This window comes from Suncus etruscus, chromosome 10, assembly GCF_024139225.1.
Source record: "Suncus etruscus isolate mSunEtr1 chromosome 10, mSunEtr1.pri.cur, whole genome shotgun sequence".
In the NCBI taxonomy this organism is placed as follows: Eukaryota; Metazoa; Chordata; class Mammalia; order Eulipotyphla; family Soricidae; genus Suncus; species Suncus etruscus.
The window spans coordinates 85,981,167-86,004,830 of NC_064857.1; the positions used below are offsets into that span (position 1 = coordinate 85,981,167).

At 39.4% G+C, this 23,664-nt stretch overlaps 1 protein-coding gene across 1 annotated transcript in view; it reads left to right on the top strand.

Moving 5' to 3' along the window:
• Positions 1 to 23,333, top strand: part of SETBP1 (SET binding protein 1) — a 355,475-nt gene extending 332,142 nt beyond the window's left edge. Inside the window, exon 5 of the mRNA XM_049782442.1 lies at positions 22,638 to 23,333. Within this exon, the coding sequence (XP_049638399.1) occupies positions 22,638 to 23,230 (593 nt within the window). The 3' untranslated portion in view covers positions 23,231 to 23,333. The remainder of the gene's footprint in view (positions 1 to 22,637) is intronic.
• The last annotated feature ends 331 nt before the right edge of the window (positions 23,334 to 23,664 follow it).

Here is a 23,664-nt window from a genome sequence, read left to right on the forward strand (position 1 = left end):
TTGTAACCAAGGCGCTTAAATAATTATTATTAAATATAGTACCTAAATTATAATACATAATAAATATCCACCTCAAATCTGTCTGGCATGTATGTATCATGCAGTCACTATGCATAAAAATAAATAAATTATACTCAATCTTTAAAAAAGAGAAGTATACAAATAAATAAATTCTACTTATTCTTAAAAAAAAAAGTAAATGAGTGAGAGAATCCTTTCAACAATCTTAACAGAACACTTGGGACCTAGGAAGAGTTAAGCATGTTGCAAAGGTGTTTGTGATACAGTATCCAAAACCTATCCCTTCACCAGTTCAACACCAATCACCAATGTCTGCAGTTTTCCTCCTGCCTATCCCCTGCCTGTCTCTATGGCAGATAGATTTCTTTTCTCTCTCCCTCTCTTTTTCTCCCCCTCTCTCTCTTTTCTTTTTTTTAAAGACACTGTGGTTTGCACCCAGATCTTGTCCAGAGTGATCATTGTGGTTCCTTCTCTGCCCTAACTACACTTCTCTGCTCTTTGTTTGTGGCAAGCTTCCTACCATGTGCCAGTCTTCCTAGCCCTTACCTCTCTTGTCTTTGGGTATCATTATCTTTATATATTTCACAAATGAGTGTGATCATCCTACATCTATTCCTCTCCCTCTGACTAATTTGGCTCAACATAATACTCTCTATATCTATTAATGTGTAAGCAAAGTTTATGACTTCCTTTTTCTTTAATAGTTGTGTGGTATTCCATTATGTAGATGAACCACTGTTTTTTTTTTATCTGTTCATAGACATTTCAGCTGTTTTCAGATAGCAATGGACGCTCATGGCTGTTACTATTTTTATTGTTGTTGCTTAAATTTGTAGCCCTCAAATGCTCTTACCTCCCCCATTCATGCTATTTTAATGATTAATTCTGGGTATTTTTCAAGTATCCACATAGGTGTCTTCATCTCAAAGAAACCAACTCTAACATTCACTTTGAGAAGCTCCCTCTGCCCAACTGAACTGCCACATTCCCTGTGCTGTGCTGCTTGGTTCCCTCTAAGCCCACTGATTTCTGCACTGACTTAAATACCTATCTTTTGGACTGTACCTCCTGCTCAACTATCTACTCCTTTAATGTTAGGCCTTGTTAGGCTTTAAAAATTCAACACATTCAAAAATTAAAAGATTAAAAATATCTTAAATAGAGATATGCTCCAGAAGTTTTTATACCCTTAGAGTTGAAAGGGAATGGTTTGCCTTTAGTTTCTATAGCATCATAAAAAACAATAAAGTATTCTGAAATCATTGAGCTACATTTTCTTTCATAGGTCAATACTATTTAGTCAGAATGACTTGAATAATAACTTGTTTATATAGTGCAGTGAGTAGGATACTTGCCTCGCATGCAGCCAACCTAACCTAAGTTCAGTCCGCAAAGCCCATATGATCTCCTGAACCTTGTCAGGGGTAGTCCTTCAGTGAAGAACTAGAAGTAAGTCCAGGTTCGACTGCCAAACAATAACTATTTCCTACCTAAAAAAATATGCTCTATTTAAGGAGGGTGGGGAGATCAGAACTAAATATTGAAGCGAAAGTCAATGACAATAGAATCAAGAGACACAAACTATAACAAGCTAAATACAAAATGATTCTGTTACACTAGTAGACTAGAGTGCTAGGGTGGAGGTATGTGAGGCATGCTAGGAACTCTGTTGTTGAGAGGTCAACTTAGGTGGTGGGAATGGCCCTAATTCACTGTCAGTACATGCCTGAAATACAGCTATGTAAGACTTGTAATTCACAATCGTTCTCAATAAGAAAATCTTAAAGATATATATATATATCTTTAAGATTTTTTATTGAGACTATATATATATATATATATATATATCAACAGCATAAGAAACAATAAAGTATTCTGAAATATTCACCAGAGGGAGCTGCCTGGGAGAAGTGTGTGTGTGTGTGTGTGTGTGTGTGTGTGTGTGTGTGTGTGTGTGTGTGTGTGTATGTGTAGTGGGGCAGGGGAGAAATGCTTATCCAGCCTCTTTTGTTCAATAATGGCAAGCCAGCTGCTCCTGGCTAACCTACCAGGATCTCCTCTGGGGATAATTATATTCAATTTAGGGTTGGTCCATACAGCTTGGTATGTACAATGCATAAAGCAAAAGTCTATGTTTATTCAAAAAAGAAAGAACATCCACAGCCAGGTCTTCATTTTCTCAGAACTTCTATGGTACATGAGGGATGAGCCACTCGACGAAAAATATGAGAACGAATCAGTCTACGCTGTAGTTTAATTATTTTATTTTATAGGCACTGATCTTGCCTTGTAGTCAAAGATTTGCTTTCCTGAAACTAGCAACCATTGCCTATTTAGGTTTCATCCAATATGGTGGCTGTTGAGTGTCCCATAAATTCTTAGAAGCTCTCTCATCTCTTGAGGGGATGAGAATCAAAGAAGCTAAAACCAGAAGCATTGCTGTCAGGCAATCCTCTTAGGTTAGTAAGAATCATGCACGGTGCTAGGTTCATAGTAGACAATCAATAAATATGTCTGTTGTTTTTTTGTAACTCATTTTTTCCCCTCTGCAGAACTGAGATTTTAGGAAAGACACAAGGTTTAATGACAGGTTTGAAAGTGCTGCCTGGGAGAAGTTTAACTCAATTTATCTATTCTGAATGCTTTGTACCGATTATGCTCCCAGCCACCTCTTGCCACAGTCAGACCCTCTTAAAAATAGAGTAATGATAATAATACATTTTATCTTCTTCCCAGTGATGGTATCATTCACACCTCCATTGAAGCCCGGTGGGAGGTTTGGCTGTGAGGCATCAGACACAGGGGGAGTCAGGTGCGATTATTGTAATGAGGACTCCACGCTCCAGCGAAACTCAGGAAAGAAAATCTCCCATTCGTGAAGTGATTTCTATTAAGATACTCATTTTATATCAAGTATTCAGGCTCCTCTTTTTAAATGAGAGAGAGTGAAAGGAGACTCTTCCAGGGGCAGATTTTATGCGGCCAAGAACGAAAGGGCACAAATATTTTATGATCAGTTTTGAGATGAAAGGAGTGTGTCTGCCTTATTCACTGACTCTTCTCATTTCCAGAAGTCTAATTAGATTGTTGGTTTAATGGGGGCGAGATCATTTAGTGGCGACTGAAAGCAACTGTGTTAATGAGAAAGGGGGGCAGTGCTTTGGGTTTCCTGTAATTAATGGGGAGTTAAAAAAAAACTTCATGGTTTCAGTGGAGTTGGCATACTGAGCCCCAGCTGTTGAGAAGGGGGTGAGGGAAGAAAAAAAATCTTTCCTGCTCATTGCTGCAGAAATGGCCTCAAGCAACTTGGAAAGAACTGTGTAATGATTATCATTGAGAATGATCTCCAGTGGTCCAGGCAAGATATAGTCAATCTCAGAAAAGAAAGAGAAAGAGAAAGGAGAAGAGGCAGAGAGAGTGATTGGAGGAAGGATTGTGAGACAGATATCAAAGCACCAAAGAGAGCGAGACAGATATCACTCACTCATCTGCTAACTTTCTCCACTCTTACCTTTGGAGTCAATGGAGCAATCACAACACATCTTATAGGAAACTTGCCTTCTAACACTGAGACTGAAATCAACCAGCAACACTGGATTCAGACTGATTGTGCTAGAGCCCTATACATCTCTTGATGTAGTAAATGAAAAGATTGAGCCCAGAGAGTCTAGGCTGAATTACAAATATTATCTAACCTGAAATTAAGCAGTCAGGACTGTATCTGATTACCACATAACTGTACAGTGAAAACTGGACATGAAATTCGAAGACCAGGAATCTTATACAGCCTTCAGTTTATTCATCCCACTGAGTATGTGACTGAGTCTAATATTCTCCGATTCCTAGTCAGTGAACAAGGAAATATAACCTACCTTTAGACAGTAGTGAAAAAGAGATAAAATTGCAGATGAAAGTACCAGTCACCTATTTATAATGGTATATTGTTGTTTTGTGATCCTCTCATGTCAGAGAAGTCGTAAAGGATGCTATGATTTGACCAGCCACACTGCATCTTAACTTAGTCATAAAGTGACTCAGATCTAATCAAAACGATCTTTGCAACTTTTATCCTCACTCACCCCTTAAAAATGCCCTCTTCTCTGGGCTCTGTCAAAACCTACACACACACACACACACACACACACACACACACACTGTAACGAATTGTCAACCTTTTTTTAAGCATATGCCACATGATCCACACAAGCATATGATAGCCTCTGTTTTAGCTTCAGGGCGTGAGATAGTCAATTAATATTTTTAAATAAATTGATTAGTAATCAGATATACTAAAGCTTTCATTGACAGTTAATACATCACTGATTTTCAATTGAACTTGGTCCAAGTAGGACCAAGTTTAATGATCAAGGAAGATAAAAGCAGGTATGACTGCCTAAGAATCTATCTAGTGTAAAACAAATAGCATTGTATTAATAATTAAAGATTATAGATGAGGGTCAGGAGGACTGACCCATGGTAGGAAGCTTGCCACAAACAGAGGGGTAGTGCAATTGGGACAGAGAAGGGACCACCATGATAATAACAGTTGGAACTGATCGTTTTGGACATGAACTAGGTGCTAAAAAGAGATAATGCAATAGGCATGATACCCCTTGCAAATCACAGTGTCTAAAAGAAGAAAAGAGAGACAGAAAAAGAGAGAGAAGAAAAATGCCTGCCACCAAGGCAGGCAGGAGAGAGTGTGGGAGGAAGAACAAGAGGGAAACTGGGGACATTGGTGGTGGGAAATATGCAGTGGAGAAGGGATGGATGTTGTACATTTTATGACTGAAACTCAATCATGAACAACTTTGTAACTGTATCTCACAGTGATTCAATTAAAGAATTTATGTTTTTTTAAAGGAATGGATCTATTTAAATAAGCAAACAAAAACTGAAGGAACAAGTTCACAATATTTCTTGGGAGTATATATGAAAATGACAATTAAGATGCTAAGAGTTTGGAGCTCAGAACATCTATACCTGACGTTCTAGAGGCAGGTATAGTGGCCATTCTGAAGAGCATGAAAGCAAAATAGCAGATGCAAGCCAAAAGTGATCTTTAGTTGTATTTTGGTTAGGCTACAGAAGGTTATACATTTTTTTAAAAAACCATCAGCAGTTGGGCCGGAGAGCTGATACAGGGGTTAAAGTATTTGCCTTCTCTCTGTAATCTCTGATATGATTTGATCTCTGCATATGTCCCTGAGCAATGCTGTGAGTGACCCCTGAGCAAGAGCAGCCTTTGAGCCCTTGAGAACTGCCAGATATAACCTAAAACCTTAACTCCTTACAACTCAGTTAACAGTAGTAGAAGATAGCAAGATTTCTGGCTCTTTGAAAGACATACTATCTAGTAACTTTGGATTCACACCTACTTGGCCACAATTGACTGAAATATAATATGTGCCCCATTGGTTGTACAATATTCTCTTTAGTTTCCTCTGCCCTCCCAACCCACTGCTGCCACTGCTGCTAGCACTCTTTTATTTCATAATGCTAACTGTATTCTGTACATTGGCTGTCTGGCTCTCTATAGGGAGCCATTAAAGCATTTGAACTGGATCAAAACAGTGTTCAGAAACACTTAATCTAGCAGAAGTAACATGTGTTATCTGTAGTAATATCTTTTGTTATTTAATTATGGAGTTTGGGGTTTGTAAGAGGCCACTGAGATTGTAAAATTGAGAGAAATTTGGCACTCCAAAACTGTTGAATGTAGTCAATGGTAGAAAGTTAATAAGGAAGCCCAGGCTTTCACACTTCTTATCTCACTCCCTGTCACCTGCCTGTACATTCTTAAGGGAATCTAGTTTGAAACTTGCTTTGAAGTACGGCAGCCCTTGCTTGAATCCTTGAGTTTATGCCTTCCAAGACAGATGTCTTTGGGAAAAATATTTCACCTCTGGGTTTTCGGTTTTTGCAATTTGTACAATAGAGATGGGAATGCCCCTTAGGTGGTTGTGATCACAATTATATAAGAAAGCATAAAATACTGCAAACTGCAATGTAGCTTCTCAAAACACATTTTGCTTCCCCCGCCCACCCCATAATTTATTTTGAAAACAAAAGATACAAAAAACTTACCTTGTGATTTATGGCATAATACAAAGCTTAGGTGTTGCAAAAATATTATTCATCAATTTTGGAATCAATGGATGACCAAAAGCCACCTTTACCTTCACTAGCAAAGAATAAGACTTTTTCTCCTCTCTATGGCCCCTGGGACTCCTACAATGTTATGTTAACATTCTTGGTTGATGAGTTCTGTTTCTGATGGGACCCAAGGCAAGAGCTCAATTGCTTCCCACCTCCCTGAGTTTCTCACTTGTTGAAGATTTCCCTTTCCCTCAAGTTGTCCAGTGCTTCCACAGTATCACTTTCAGAACAGATAAGACTTAACGGCTGCTAGGGGAAGCATGAATTTGTGTCATCTATACATATTTTCTAAAGACAGATGGTATTAGTGGAGGGAGTTGCAACTATTCAATGCTCTGTGGATATGCTATTTGGCTGGAATCCAAGGCTTACCTCGAAAAGGTGATAGAGCTCAGAGTAGAAGAGAATATTCCCAATATTTAGTTTTTTAATTTATCAGAGGATTTGGATCATACACAAGCAGTGTTTCCAGGTAGCTGGATATAAATCCCAACATTAAAAAAAAACTCTCCTTTGGACATGTTCTTGTGTTCCAATACCTGAAGATATTTTGAGATGATTTTCCTTATTTTGAAACCCAGCTTTGTTAAAGCCAACTTAACCACAATCCAGGTCTTTGTCTCATGCAAGTTGCCAAAGTTAAGTGAATTGGACTTTACATATGGAAAGTTCATTTTGTTGTGTAATTAATGAAAAGCAGACTTTGGGAAGCCCATGATCTCGGCCCTTATTTATATGAGAGCATATGTCTGTGTTTTGTTTATGACTCACTCTTACTCCACGCATTGTGACTTGGGTTTGTTTACACTAACTTTTCCTAGAATCCAAACCACATGGTATATGAGCCAATAATTTATGGTCTCTAAAAGGGAAAGATGATGAATGAGCTTTTCCTCCTCGATTGTCAAATCTTAAGTTAAAGAATGAGTATTTGCTGCCTTGAAACCTGTTTAAACATATATTTGAAAAAAGAAAGTAAAAGCAATAACTTTTTTACAGAAAAAAAAGCTACTGGTATAGTGCTCAAAACTTGCAAAAAGGCACAAGACCACTACCCACAACATAGTTATAGTTATAATATTATAAATCATAGTTGTAATCAGAATATACAGCAATGAAAAACACATTCATTTTCACTCCTTTCTCTATCCTTATGTCCCTTCCTCCCCTCTGGGGAGTTAGATAATACATAATGTATACATTTGTACATTTTTCAGAGGACCCATAGTTTTTATCAGTCTGTTATCTGAAATGCTCATGATGTTTGTTTGTTTTTTTTTTAGTTATATTTGCTGTGGTCATTGAAATGCCTCTTTTCCTATGGAGTAATATTTTTGGGGGGATTATTAGGTCATTGATAGCTTTTTTATATATAATATTTTATTTTAAGTACCATAATTACAAACATGTTTTTAGTTGGGTTTTAGTACACCCTCCTTCACCAGTACAACCTTCCTGCCACCAAGGCCCCCCATCTACCTCTTCCTATGGAGTAATTTAGATTAACAATGTATTTCACAATGCAGCAAGGCTTTGATTCACAATTTAGATACTTCACTTAGTTTAGGGTGTTCTGAAGAGAGCAGGGAGCCATTGAAATAGGTGGCATCCTACTTCATTTACAGGGATTTATAAGCTCTTCAATAAAGTATTTTGTATTTCAGATTTTACAGAATAGGTAGTAAGCAGTGTTTTAGACTACACAGATTGATTTCATTTCAGGTGAAACCACCTGAGCTCTAGATTGGTCAGCAGGAAGAGGAGCATGAAACACAGTGACTACAATAGTGTCTGGTATCAAGTGGGATCCTCAGCCAGAAAGATGGTGTAAAATCAATCCCTGCACCATATTCCCAACCCCAGGTGAACATGTCTGAAGAAGTGTAGCTGTGAAAAATAATAAGCAAACCAGTCAGGAGAGAGTTATGGAGTCAGTGGCTTCTCACCTTGTGGTCTCTGTGCACCAAGCCACAATGACCTTTCTTTATTAAACCAGTATAAATTCAACCAGGTGGGAGAAAGTAGAGTGAGATACAGGTGGACTTTTACATATCAAAGGGCTAGGTAAAAAGGAAAGATGAAATTGGGGGAATGCCATGTTTTGGGTAATGTGCGTCATCTATCGTATTTACCCATTCTGTTCAAAACAAAAAAATTGAAAAAGGATACAAAAGTTTTGTTCTGTTGTTCATGACCAGAGGCAGGAACCCCATATCAGAATATATAAAAGTGGTTGTTATTTAGCATAGGCCTAGTAAAAGTTAGCTGTGAAAGCGTCAAATGTTAGATTGTGGGCCCGGAGAGATAGCACAGCGGCATTTGCCTTGCAAGCAGCCGATCCAGGACCAAAGGTGGTTGGTTCAAATCCCGGTGTCCCATATGGTCCCCTGTGCCTGCCAGGAGCTATTTCTGAGCACACAGCCAGGAGTAACCCCTGAGCACCACCAGGTGTGGCCCAAAAACCAAAAAAAAAAAAAAAGAATGTTAGATTGTGCATACATCATTCTCAAAACAATCGGTTTTTTCCATATCCTTGTCTTATACATATCACAAAATTTTTCATAAATTCCTCTGAACATAAACATTAGAACCTTTCAGCAGATACACTTAACATATTAATTGCTCTATAAGACACATATAGTTTTTAGATCAGGGGAAAAAAGTTACAGCAGCAATCAAATAGTCTTAAATGTAAGCTCTATATGTAATGGTGAAAATGTGTTAACCTGATTGCTCATACTGTGTTGTATATCTGTGTAATAAAGGGGGCTTAACGCTTTCCCCCCATCTTTTGGTGGGTGAGTACATGTATAGTACAAAAAATACAATAATTTGAAAACAAATTTTCAAACATTCTTACACTAAGCACTTGATACAAGTCTAGAACATTTGAGTTCCTTTTCCATAAGCTTTTCTAAACAAAATCATAAGTACATATCTGCATATACAGAATTTAAAAATAAGTTTGCTGAAACATTCTTATAATGAGCACTATAATAAGTCTATAGTATTAAGTCCCTTTTCGATCAACTTCTGTGGAAAAAGATTCAGACATTTTTGCTGACATAATTTGAGGATAAATTGCCAAATATACACAATTAAGTATCACAGCAATAGGTAAACATCCATTAGAATAGCTGAGAACTATTAAAACTCTTAACAACATTATGCATTTATCAGAATGTGCAAACTAATATTAAACCACTAGAGTTGGATACCAATTTTTCTATTTGCAGTGGGGCATAGAACAAAAGAGTAGCCATGATAATCTACAGGTAGAACACAGTTTTGTTTTTTTTGGTTTTTGGGTCACACCCGGCAGTGCTCAGGGGTTACTCCTGGCTGGCTGCTCAGAAATAGCTCCTGGCAGGCACGGGGGACCCTATGGGACTCTGAGATTCGAATCAGCCACCTTTGGTCCTGGATCGGCTGCTTGCAAGGCAAACGCCGCTGTGCTATCTCTCCAGGCCCAGAACACACAGTTTAACGAGCAGTATAGTAGCTGATGCAAAGAGATTAACAAAGAAGAAAGTTGCAGGAGGTTCTGAAGTAGCTTCTCTTCCATTGGGCTTCAGCTGGGCTTGAATTCTCCATCTTCTCCTCTACTTCACCTTCTGTGGTAGGCTGCTAAAGTCTCCTGGGACAGAAAGGCCTTTGGTTCCTGAGCAGGAATCTGGGTGGAGGTACCACTCATCATCGCTCATTCCCTTGCTGTTGGTCCCCCCTCCATGGAGCTTTCTCTTTGGCTTTCACCTCATCAGTGACCGCAATAAGCTGCTTAAAGTTGGCAGGGGCAGGGTCCTTGCACAAAGTACCTTTGGTAAAAAAAAAAAAAAGGCAGTTAACATCAGCCTTTGGGATGCTGCTCAGAGTCTTCAGCTCTCTCTTCTTCGCTGCCTGCTCCTGTCTTGCCTGAGGGGACCTCTGCTATTATGAGTGGTGAGACAGCTGAGTAACCAAACCAAAGCAAAATGAAGCCATTCAGAATGGGTTCCATGTGCACTGATGTTCCAGTGAAAGGCACTATATACTCAGTCTAGCTCCTCATGGCCATCATGGTCATAATCAACCAGAGAGTCAAATAATTCACTATTATTGGTGTCTTCTCAGTTCTCCAGATTTTAAAATCAATCCCTGTACCATATTCCCAACTCCATGTGAACAGATCTGAAGAAGGGTAGCTGTGAAGAGTAAATAAGCCAAGCCAGTCAGAAGAGAGTCATCAAGTCAGTGGCTTGCTGCTTCATGGTTTTTCTGTGCATACTGACCATACTAACCTTTCTTTATTAAACCAGTATAAATTCAACCCAATGGGGGAGGATAGAGTGAGATACAGGTGAACTTTTACATATCAAAGGATTTGGTGAAAAGGAAGGAGAAAATTGGGGGAGTGCCTTTGTTTAGGGTAATAGCTGGATAATGGATTTATTTTCTAATCTAGAACCAGAATAGACTATTTAAAGATATGTATAATATCAGAGAGATCAAGAAATATAGAGTGCACACCAGTGAGAGAGAAATTCCAAGATGCAAGTCCTTGGATAATTTTCAGGAAAATTCCTCATTAGAGTTTTTAGGAATGGCTAGAATGTAGCATGATCTAAGTATCAATTAAAATCTTGAATTGTAACTTGAATTTAAGTAGAAATAGGGAAGCACTGGGACATCTAGAACCAGTGGGGTTTTGTTTTAGTTTTTGTTTTTTTTTTCAACTAAATCAGGAGAATTTCCTCTGAATTAAAAAAAAATTAAAAAGGAAGTCTTCCCCGTGCAAGTATCATATGCAAACCCTTTGACTGCAGTAATGAGGTTGGACCCACACCTGTAACTGCATACTTGTTTCTGTGGCACATTCATCATCTCTTAACCAGACAGACACAAAATATATGAGAGTCTAAAGCAATGAGTATAAATTGCTCTTTTTTGTTGTTTTGTTTTATTTTGTTTTGGTCACACCCAGCAGCACTCAGGGGTTACTCCTGACTCTAAGCTCAGAAATCACTCCTGGCAGGCTCGGGGGACCATCTGGGATGCCGGATTCAAACCAGCATTCTTCTGCTTGTAAGGCATACACCCTACCTCCATGCTATTTCCCCAGCCCCAACTTTCTCTTTTTTTTTTAAGACTGCAAGTACACTTAGATATGTGAATTTAATTATTTTTCTCCCCTTTAGGAGCCATATCAGTAATGCTCAGGGCTTACTCCTGGCTCAGTTCAAGGCAAGTGCCCTATCCAGTGTACTAAGGTTTCAGCCCCATAATAGGCATTTAATTAAAAGGCATTTAAAATCTTTTTGAAATTCCTTCAGATCTGGGTACTCTTTGACTTTGTATGTAGGTATGTATGTATTATGTATGTATGTACGTGTGCATGTATGTATGTGTGCTTGTATATATGTATTGGTAATGATGGATAGGGGGCAGAGTATTGAGTATTGAATTAGTACCTCTTGGAGAATATGAAATTAAAATTCAAAACTTGTTCAGCAGACTAGAACACTGAACTAATATCATGAAGTCAAACATCTTCTATTTAAGTAGACTTTCATTTAAACACAAAAGATCAATGCCACATAGTAGTAACCACACTTAATGGATATTTATATAAAAGTGAAGTGTATACAAGAATTATTTTGAGATATTATTTCATGTGAGCAAACAGTATTATGCAGCTATAAATTACATACACACATATATGCAAATTTATAAATGTAGTCCTCATTAAAAGAAAGTTAATGCCTTGATCATATAAATAAACCCAGTCTATCTACAAAAATCATCTCTTACTTGGAAAACCACTCCAATCCTGAACATTAAAGAAAAATGCCACACCTAGAAGTAATTACGCCTTAATCCTGGCTCTGTGCTCAGGTACTACTTCTAGAAAGGCTAGGTGGTGCTAGGTATTGAACTCAGGTTGGCTGCATGCAAGGCAAGTGCATCTCTCTGGCCCTGGGCACCAAATTTTAAGATGAGATTTAGCAGATAAAGAAGTCTTCAGAGAAGGAGTGATCACAGAGGTATAGTCTGCAAGTATTCTCCTGAGACAAAGTTGAAGGATAGAGGATTTCTTACCTACACCAAAAGAGATGGAGCTGTATGAGTTCTTGTAATAGATCTATCCAGAGACAAGGGTCTTGGTCAAGAAATTTAAAGAGACATGAAATCACAAAGCAGAGGGCTGAAATGTTGACTTCAGAACCTCATTTTTTTTAAAGTCTGCACCAACATGTTTTCTATCTGATTGTAAATTAGCCTGCCTCTTTCAGTGAGCAAATGCAATTTTTTGAAAGCAGGAAGAAATCTAAATATGGTCAACTACTTCTTGATATAGTTCTTGGTGTTCAACATAACAACAATCTCTTTCTTTAGAACCTAACCCCTAAAAATGTGAAAATTGGCATAAGATCATATTTGTTATATTTTTCTTTATGCTCCATTTTTTCCATTTTGTCAACATTTTAACAAAGAAATAACATCTCTCCCAATCAAGTATGAACATGCATCTACGATCAATGGAGTGTTGCATAAGGGATGGTATTTATAGTTAAGGATAGAGCTCTGCCATGTTCAAGAGAAAAGAAAAAAGTATAAAGAGCCCTTTGAGAGGGTGCGACCACCCCCGCCGTGGGACCACCTGGCATGCTGTGAGACTCAGCAGATGTAGCGTCAAACTTTTTGGCGTTCACTGCATTCTCCCTGCCTCTCATGTCGTCTATTCAGTCTGCTGTGCCTTGAGACACATGCAACATACAAAAGCCATAGTTTATTGAAACAGAAGAGCCAAATGGTTCTAGTTAGTTGTTCCCAGATATCAGTATCCCATTTACTCCTTGCCAGAAGCCTCCAGATCTCTGTGACCCTAAGAACTATAACCCCCCAAAAAACACCAAGATTAAATCCTGAACAATTCTTGGACTGAATAGGTCCATCACACCTTGCAAACAACTATAATTTAATCAACTCCATCGCTGGATCTCAGATGTGTGAGATTTCTCCCTGCAGCTACCTTTGTCATGCTGTCAAAATACTGTTGACCTCCCTGAGAAATGCAGCTGTCTCCTTCAGCTGGAACCAAGTTACCATGGCCTTTACCTGCCTAGAGTCATGGTGGTTTGTCCAAAATTCAGGTTTGTGGAATGGCTCAGAGAGGTCCTGAAAAATCTAAGAATTGGGACCTAACTCAGCCTCATTCCACAGGCAGAACTCTCCTCTTCTGACTGCCAATTTATGGAAGATGCTGTAGGATTTCTAAAGCTGAATGATGTTTGGCCTCTGTATACAGTAGAAGTGCCCAATCTAAAGCACTCTTACAGGAAATATTAATCAACCCTAGGTAACTATACTTAGATTATGATAAGTGTGAGGGACATGTCCTATTCATCTTGAGGAAACTTGAAAAAAAAATAAGAAGAAATTTCACAGACTGTGCATTCATACACAGTTAATATTGTCCAGGACTAAAAACTCACTGAATGGACAGAGTGGTAGATAGCAGGTAGATACTTGCCTTACATGTGACTGACTCTTGTTTGATCTCAGACAATGATACTGAACAAAGTCAGAAGTATACTCTGACCACTGCTGGGAAGACTCAAAACCAAAAGAAGATTCAATAAATTCATTCAAAACTGCTTTATATCATGGCTCATATGAAGAAGTTTGTTCTTAAGGAATTTAGAAATAGAAAGACTTGAAAAGAGTTTGAACAATTTTACACCGTACTATGATATTAGTGACAATTTTGTAGTCACCATGTAAATATGTAGCCACTGTGTATGCATTCATTTTTCTAAAGATAATTGTGAAAACTCGAGATAAATATAAAATAGCCCTCTTAAAATAATTGTAGATTTCACTTTTTATCACTCATGAAGCAAAAATATTTTTGCTGTCATCAACATTTTCTAGTAATTTTAATATGCTGTTATGTATTGAGATTGCATACTACTTTTTTCAAAGCTTGTTTTGTTCAACTCTTGTAACAACACAATTGGAAGGTCTGAGTCTGAATTCAGGTTCTTTCAACACTTCAGAAACGTTAGTTCAAAGGGTACTTCACATAAGTGTAAAATAAAAGGTGAAAGTACATCATTGTGCTTAAATCATAAAGCACTTTTAATCTCATCCATCAATTAAGCAAATGTTTTTGTTGAAATCTCTCTAACCAAACTACCTTACAGCCTTGCAAATCAACTGCATTGCTTTTGTAAGGAGTCCAGGTCCCTGAAACTGTTCATTTGGAAGTTAAGTCTGTTTACAACATTTTCAAATGTGCAGATTGAAGGGATTGCATGAGTACCAATCTATCATTTTCAGAAACAACAGTGGCAAACAATGGAAACATTTCTGATCCTTTTTTTTTTTTTTTAAAAATCTCCTTAGTGTGCTTCTTTTTAAAAGCAGTGCTTTCGACACACTTATATCCTATGCAAGAAATACGTTAAGTATTTTATTTGTTTTTTTTTCTTTTTTAACAACTGCTAGGTTACATTACTGACAGCCCATTGACTGTACAGAGAAAGTGAGATCATTTAGAACCTTGATCTTTTTGTGCAAGAAAATTTCCAAATTCAACTTAGAAAATGACAGCTTTTATCTATCTTGCTACAAAATGACTAAGAAAACTCGGTGGGATGGAACATATTTCAGGAACATTCCCATCTCCTTACAAAGGATTGCGAAATTGCTTTTTCTTTTAGGGGTCTTAATGTTCTCAAGTTAGAATGCAGGATACCCTATATTCACATGGCAGACAGGGCAAGATCTTGGTAGGACTGGAATGCTTTTATGCTTTCTCTTCCTTCTCCTCTCCCCCTACAACTCCACTGTGACTTTCCTGTGACTCAACTGACATCAGTAGTCCCTTAAGACCATGTTTCTCCATTACTTCAGATATTAAGCACTGGAATACTTATCTTCTGCCATAATATTAAATCAAATATAAGTAATAAATATCTCTTCAAAATATTGAGAATTTTTGCTTGCAGTTCAGTAATGCTCATAAGTGTGATCAGACCTGTATAGTCAGGGTGGTGAACAGGGTGATTCCTATATCTGTAACACCAGCTGAGGCCCACAGGAGGTTTTGTGAGACTCGCTGGGACATTGAGTACCTTGGCACATCAACGCTCAGATGCCACCACTTCAGCTCAACATCAGCCCAGATGCCCACCTTTGTGAACCCCAAGGAAAAATGTGCATGAGGACAGAACCAAACCCTGCACCCCTCTCATGCCTACTGTGGGCAAGGGTGATCTCAAACTAAACCTCCAAGAGAAAACTATTATTTCTTATTCCACCATTTCTGAGTTTCAAACATGCTACATGTATTTCTTTTAGACACTACAAGAACCTGAGGGAAATCCCTTTGTTTCTTGATCTTTCTCCATAGTTCCCCAACTTTCATTCGAAATACCAGTTTTCTGATTAGAAATATAATTGCTGAGCCCTTCTGGCAGAGGCCTTGCCAGTGGGGGCAACTCACCATCTTTTCCCAGTGAGCTTGAATGGGAGGCCAAGATCATTACAGATTCATTTAACTTCTAATGATGGAGGAGAAAAGTTTGCTTGCCAAGGTTGCTTCATACTTACTTTAAAAAATAAAAAATAAAAAGCAGCATCAGGCAAACAAGAGATAATTACTGAGTTAAGAACAAAGCAAACACACGTGCATACATGTGCATAAACATACACATAAACACACACAAACACGGGACAGGAGAGAACATGAAATGACTGAATTCCCTTGTGCTTATATTTGTTGGCCATGTGCTGCATGTCAGTTCACTTCCTGGGTGTGTGTGGGTTAGCCCATACCAGGAACCATGACAGCAGGAAGAACAGACATGGCTATGGTCTTTGCCTTTGGAGGGTTTTCTAATGTGCATCAGCATAGAAATGTGGATACAAAGCCACTCTGATTGCTGCTCTCTGCCTTGCTGCAGGCCCTGTCTACCTTCCCAGGCAACTTCACCCTGGGCAGTTTGATATTCGCCTGATATCCCAACCAAGTGGCAAGGAAAACAGTAATAAATCGAGATAATTTTTTCTCCCTCTTCAATCCACTCAAGTGGGCTTGTAAATCTAGGCTGTCTTACAAAAGGGCAAATTACCATCTCCAAACCATTAGCACCAGTTTCTCAGGAACCTTCTTCAACTAGAGTCTTTAGCTCCTATTGTTGCTCATGGTGTCTATAGTACGCATATAAAGGCAGAGTGTAGAAATCGGTGCTACATCCAGATTTTAATTATTATAAAAGACTTGGCAGAAAGCAACAGAATGCTGATGAACCAATCCTCTGATGAGAGCAGAGAGGTAGAAAATCTAGACCTGGACCCAAACCAGCACAACCATTTGCATGGCAATTTTAAATACAAAGAAAGGTCTAGAAGATGATTTGCATTGCAGTTATGAACAAATGAATTTACATGTTGCCTTGACCACTCATATTTATTCCTGAAAACTAACAAAGACCAGACAAGATAGAGGACAATTATAGGAAGGAGAGCAAATATGGAATCAATCTCCCTGAAAGAACCCAGAAATTACTGTCTAATAATGAACCATTTGAAGAGAGAAAAATCTGTAAACACTTAGAGGGACAGTGAAGTCGCAGGCAATAAGGAGAGAGATTTGTGAATATCAAACCCTGCCAACTCATAAGTTTTCTTCCCCACTCCCTCCACCCCCACCTATTTCAGAATGATGAAATGAAATAAATGGTGAAATGAATGTAGAAAGCCGGCTCCCATTTCCAGAGGCAATTGATAATGAATGTAGCAAAAAAGAATCAGAGCAATTTTTAATCTAGGTGGATTTCCTAAGTGTGCGGATGCATTTTTTTAAAATGAGATATATGTTTGAAAAAAACATTCTAAATATTTATAGATAAAAATCATATACTATCTGACTGTCTTTTATATACAAAGGAAGGGAGGAGGTAAGTTGGATGAAACAAGATTGAAAGTGAACTGATAGTGCTAAAGTTGTGTGAAAGGTATACAGAGGTACTTCGGATCTTTGAAGCACCTAGTTCAGCTGTCCAGTATGAAGGAAGAAATTCTAGACTAAGGTTCATCCCAGTTCAACTCAGAATTCCAGTGCTCACACACAGGGAAAATAAACTGGAACTGAAGTTTTAGATAAAACACATAAGGACAAAATGAAATCAAATGTTCAGTTGATGTAAAAAGCTCCCCAAGATTATAGTATAAAATCGAAAAAGGGATGTTAAATTTTAAAACCTTATGCCATCAGTGGAGATCAGATCATGACATATGTTTCTGCAGTTGGTCACAGCACAAAAGCCAGAAAACTTATTCACCCTCTCATCTCACTAAGCCAGGAGTTCTCTCTGGAGATGAGGCTAGCCATTCACTGAGCATGTTCCGTATCCTTCCCAAATTATTTAGGTGAAATAGACCCCAAAAGCATGAAAAATCAGTCCTAAAGACAGAAGAAGACATTTTATTGCCATTTCCAATCGCAACGTTAACTGTGTGTTATTTAAATGTCAAATATATATCAAAGTAGGCAGAATCTGGTAATAAACCTCTGTATACCTATCACTCAACTTCAATAATATCAGTTCGCTGTCAATCTTGTTTCATCCAACTTATTGCCACCCTTCCTTTATATAGGAAAGCCAGTCAGATATCATATGATTTTATCTATAAATATTTAGAATATTTTACCCAACTATATCCCATTTTTAAAAAGCATTCACACATTTAGGAAAATTTACAATGGTAGATTATGAAATTACCAGACCATATTCAGTTTTGCATATATTCATGAAATAGAATTTCCTTTGAAAGTTTGTTTCTATTATTATTCAAATATGCTCATTTTCCCCTCTTAAATCTCTTTTTACTTTAAATTCCACCCTTCCCCTACTTTTCTACCCTGGCATCTTACTTAGTTATAAATAAAATGGCTCTTTTATTTATTCATTATTTTGTGGGGAGGGCACCTCTAGTGGCGCACAGGGCTTACCCCTTACTCTATAGCTCAGAACTGTATAGGATGGTCAGTCGCGAGCAAGGCAAGTGCCCTACCCTTTGTACTAATTCTCCTGCCCACTTACCTGCTTATTTATCTAGAATGTCCAAGTTTGAATGTTTTGTTCAACAAATCTCTGTGTTCTCTTTATTTTTAAATTTTTGTATTAGCCACAGCTATTTATAATATTGATAATATCAGGGATTTATGTACAAAATGTATTAACACCAGATCCTCTACCATTGTTCCAACTTCCCTCCACTATTGTCCCTTATTACCCATTCTAACTACTTTTCTCTTCCTCTTCCCCTTCCCCACCCCTTTATAGTAATATTTTCACCTAAAGACTGGTTCTCAACTTCTGTTGCCTTTGGGAATTTGATGTTTCCTTACTATATGTCTTCATATGTCATATATGACATAGATCATTTTGTATGTTATACTTTTGACTCACTTCATTCATATTCTCCAGATAATCCACATAGCAGTGAGTCATATAGTTTCATTCTTTTTGTAGCCAAGTAGTATTCCATTGTGTATATATACCATACTTTTTCATACAAGCATCCATCCTTGAGCTCTTGGCTTATTTTCTTTTGAGTATTGTGAATAGTACTTTAGTGAAGATAGGAATAAGGAAAGATTTTTTCAACAAATGATGCTGCAATAACTGGTGTAACATGCAAAACAAAACAAAAACACCTCAAACCACTATCTAACACCATGCACAAAAATAAAATAAAAATAGATCAATTATCTTGGAATCATGAATTCTACTGAGAAAAATACAGGCAGTACCATTCATGTCATTGAATTTAGCAGCATCTTCAATGATTTAATGCTCCTGCCCAAGCAAATAAAAGCAAAGATAAACAATTAAGATAAATAAATAAAGATGAACAAACTAAGAAGCTTTTGCACTGAAAAAAAAAATGATGACCAGAATAAAATGACACTCTACTGACTGGGAGAAATATTTTTTCTGTATTTGCTGATGAAAAGATCCTGGCTTGAGCTACCTTGTGTGGGTAGCTACACTACCACAGTAGGCATTTACATTTAAATTAAATTGAAAAGTCAGGGCAGAGTAATAGTTTACCTGCAAGGCAGTTTGCCATGTACAAGGCAACTTGGGTTTGATACTTGCTATCCTATGGTCCTTCAAGCAGAGCCAGGAGTAACCCCTGAGCACCACTAGATGTGGCCTCAAAACAAAATAAAAATTAAAGTCAGCCACACTAGGCATATTTCAAAAACTCAGTAACCACGTGTCACTGAAGGTTGAAAGGAGCACAGATAAAGAACATTGCCAGCATTGAATAAAACTCTAATGAACAATGCTCTCTAGAGACTTAATGAAGTTCTGTGAGGTAGCTATCAAGAGAAGATACATTCACCCACACTTGGACATTGAAAATGAAATAAAAATTCAAGAAAATCTTTTAAATGTACTTTAAATGTTTTTAAGTGTGATACTTGCAAATTTTGTTATTTGCTTTTGATTTTCTGTATTCTTTTTAGAATTTACCCATGTTGACACAGTACCATAAGTGTATTATGTAAGTATAGTTTATTAAACCAAACACTAGTTCATTGTTAGACACAGTTGATTCATTCTTTTCACTAAACATTTAGATCACTGTGGATGTTTTGTAATATGCACTGAGTTTCAGTGAACAGTCTTTCATGCCCGTGGCTTCCTGTTACACATGAACTGGAGTGGAACATATACATGGAATCCATGGGGTATTACCCATATTCAACTCTGGTGCTTATGCTCAGTCTCTGTCCACAATGATTATGCCAATTTATATACATACCATGAGCATAGTATTGACCTTGTGAATCAACACTAAGTAGTTTTCACTACTTATTTATGTTTGTCTTTGAGCCACACCTGATGGTGCTTAGGGATAATTACTGGCTCTGCATTCAGGAATCACTCATGGCAGTGCTTGAGGGAACCATTTGGGATGCTGGTGACTGAACCTCGGTCAGCTGCATGTAAGGCAAGTGCCTTATCTGCTGTACTATTTCTCCAGCCTCTCACCACTAATTTTTAATTTTATAGGTTACATATATACTAGAATATATTAACTGAAGTATGAAAAGGATAGGATGACAATAAAGCAACAGTGATTCCTGTTACTGATCAATTCAGAAGCAATTTTATATGTCTCCATTTGAAGCACTATGTAGGTCTTGTGAGGGACCTAAAGATAGACAGAAATTTATCACTCATCTAAGAACTTTCAATTGAAATAAGATTTTCCTTTAATTATTGAAATTACAAATTGTATTCAGACTTCCACTAAGACTTCATTGTATTTTGATCTTTGTAACATATTTCCAAGATTGTTCAACACTTCTTTTTTGCATAGTCTTATAATGATTCTTGGCCAAAAGTCACATTTTCCCCTTCCTGTGCTTTCTTCTCTCTGAAACTCAGCTTGTAAACAAATTCAATTCAAAGGCTTCTGAATATTTGTGATCCATACACACTGCATGAGAGATGGGAAGAGACTAGCATATAGAATTGGGTCTTTCCCTGAATAAGTAAGTTCCTTCTATATTTTCTTGAGTTTACCACCATCATCTCACTAAATATGTGTATTCCACTCTCCCAATGGTAGTCAAACAAATATGGGGCCATAAACCATAACGCTGACACAAAACACATTTCCTTTCAGGCCAGAGATGTGGGGGCTGAGAGTAAAGAGTGTTGAGGTCAGCCTCTTCTGGGTGGGCTACTTGGGATTGAACATGTAGGGTCCCTTGCAACCGCAAGTAACAATATACTGATAAGTTTATAGCAGTAGATGGAAAGCAATGAACATGCTCATGGGACATGTGTGCCCTGTGTATATATATGTGAGAGATGTATATGCAGGTGTCTACTTAGGAGCAATAGGAACAGAGAAACAGCATTAGAAAGAGGCAAGGCCAGCCCAGCCCACTCAGTCCATCTTGAAGTCATTTCCACTTTATGGGTGTCTGAACTTCAAAATGAAACCTTTCTGAAGGCTATTTAGTGGTGGCATTGCAAGACTTCCTGAGACTAGAAGTTTGGCTCATAAATAGAGGTTCATCTGGCCACCAGGACATGAAAAGAACTCTTTGTAAACAACAGCCTGGTAGGGTAGCAGGCATGTAAATGATTCAAAAACACCTGGCTGATATGTTCCTGGAGGTTCTGAAAAGATGAACTACTTAAAAAGAGGATCTGGTCAATTGGACTTCAGTAGACAAGTTGACAAGTCCCGAACCTTGGGAGAGGTAGGATTAGAGACTGGTGGCACCTTAAATAAAGAAAACCCAGATTTCTACCAGTAAAAGATGGCTAAATGTTCATTGAAATTAGGCTAAATTGCATATTCTAGTTCATTTTATATTCCACATGCTACAATATTCATTTAATATTTTATGAAAAAGTGTAGCCTAATTGGATCAGATCAGGTATCAAAGGGGGACTGGGGTGAGTGTAACAGTGAAAAATCATGAGATTTTATACTGCGAGTCTGTCATTGACTTCCATGACAGAACCTCATACATCATGTGAGCCTCAGTTTCCAAACCTGAAAAAAAGGTGAGAAGAAAGATGTCTGCCACAGCGGGGCAGGGGGCTGGCAGGAGGGAAACTGGGGACATTTGTGGCAGGAAATGTGCACTGGTAAAGAGTGTTGTACATTGTATTACTGAAATTCAATCGTGAACAGCTTTGTATCTCAGTGTTTTAATTTAAAGAATTTATAAAAAAGAAAGGGGGGGGGTGTTTTAGTGCTGTTGCTGTGCCTAATTTGAGTTCCATTCCCTGACACAGTGAGTATCTTGTCTCCTCCCTCAACCCTTAGCTTCTCTGTTTGCAGGCCCATAAAGCCTCTGGAATAATCCCGATAAATCAGACACTGCAGACCCAAGCAACAAAGCATCCTTGTATTGAACGATGGCCTGGCTGGCTGAGAATCTCCCCATGAAGTCTCAGACCTCCTATACACCTCCTGGGAGCTTCTCTCACGACCCCTCACCCCACAAAAAAACATAGACACTTCACATAATTTGGTGGGGGGAGATTAAAATAATTGTGGGGGTGGGGGAATTACCTTTGAAATATTTGACGAATACTTTAAGATAGTAATTGGAAGCCCAGAGCAATAGCACAACTGGAAGGGCATTTACCTGGCATGCAGCTAACCTGGGTTTGATCCCCAGCGTCCCATATGGTCCTGTAGTCTTCCAGGAGTAATTTCTGAGCACAGAGCCAGGAATAACTCTGGGTCCCCCCCCAAAAAACAAACAAACAAACAAACAATAAAGGTGATTGGGCAGACAAGTATGGTTTGAATTCTGGCCCCAGGGTTCTCCAGAAGCTTCTTGAAGCAACCTAGCAACAGTCTCAGCTGTCACACGCTGCTTCTGCCTGGCTCAACTTTTCTTTCCTCTCTTCCTCTTGCAGCCAGCTCCTCCCTGAAGAAGCGATTCAAGCGGCGGGAGATCGAAGCCATCCAGTGCGAGGTGCGCAAGATGTGCCACTACACCAAGATCCTGTCCACCAAAAAGAACCTGGACCACGTGAACAAGATCCTGAAGGCCAAGCGGCTGCAGAGACAGGCCAAGACGGGCAACAACTTCGTCAAGAAGCGGCGAGGGCGGCCTCGCAAGCAGCCCAGCCAGTCGGACGAGGACCCCGGGGACCAGATGCCGGTGCTGGAGAAGTGCGTCGACCTGCCCAGCAAAAGGGCGCAGAAGCCCAGCCTGGGGCCCCTGGCGCTGGAGGCCGCCGCCGGCCAGGACGCCGTGATGGCCACGATCGAGGCCGTGGTCCACATGGCCCGGGAGGCGCCGCCCCCACCACCCCCGCCGCCGCCGCCCAAGACCCCCAAGACTCCCAGGGGCGGCAAGAGGAAACACAGACCCCCGCCGCCGCCGCCGCTGCAGCCGTCCCCGTCCCCGCAGCCGTCCCCGCAGCAGCCCCTGCCCCAAGAAGAGGAGGGCAAGGCCAAGAGGCAGAGGAAGGCCCGGGCGGGCGACAGCGACGGCCTCGCCTAGGGCCAGGGCACCCTGGCGTCGAGATTGCGGGGCGCGGACACTGGGAACTAACTGCAGAGTCGAGTCGGGGACCCGCGCGTCCTCCTGCCCTTCTCTCCATCGCTTGCGCACTCCGGGCTGGCACGTCCAGCGGGAAGCTCCGGGAGAGCCAAGTCAAGACGGGGACCCCTCCCGGTCCCGGAGAAGCCGCTCGGCCTTTTTGGACGGCAGTTCCCACCCTAGATCTAGGCACTTGCGCAGGGCTAGAGCCAGATCCTGGACCCGACGCGGAGGGGCGAAGCAGGCCTGCTCTCTGGCCGAGCGCTCACCTCCCGCGTCCCCGGGCATGTCCCGGGTGTCTCTCTGCCTTTGCTGGCCAGGAAAAGTCAAGGGAAACACCCTCCATGGGAAAACATTCCAAGGGGAGGGGGAAAAAAGCTGCAACTCTCGCCACT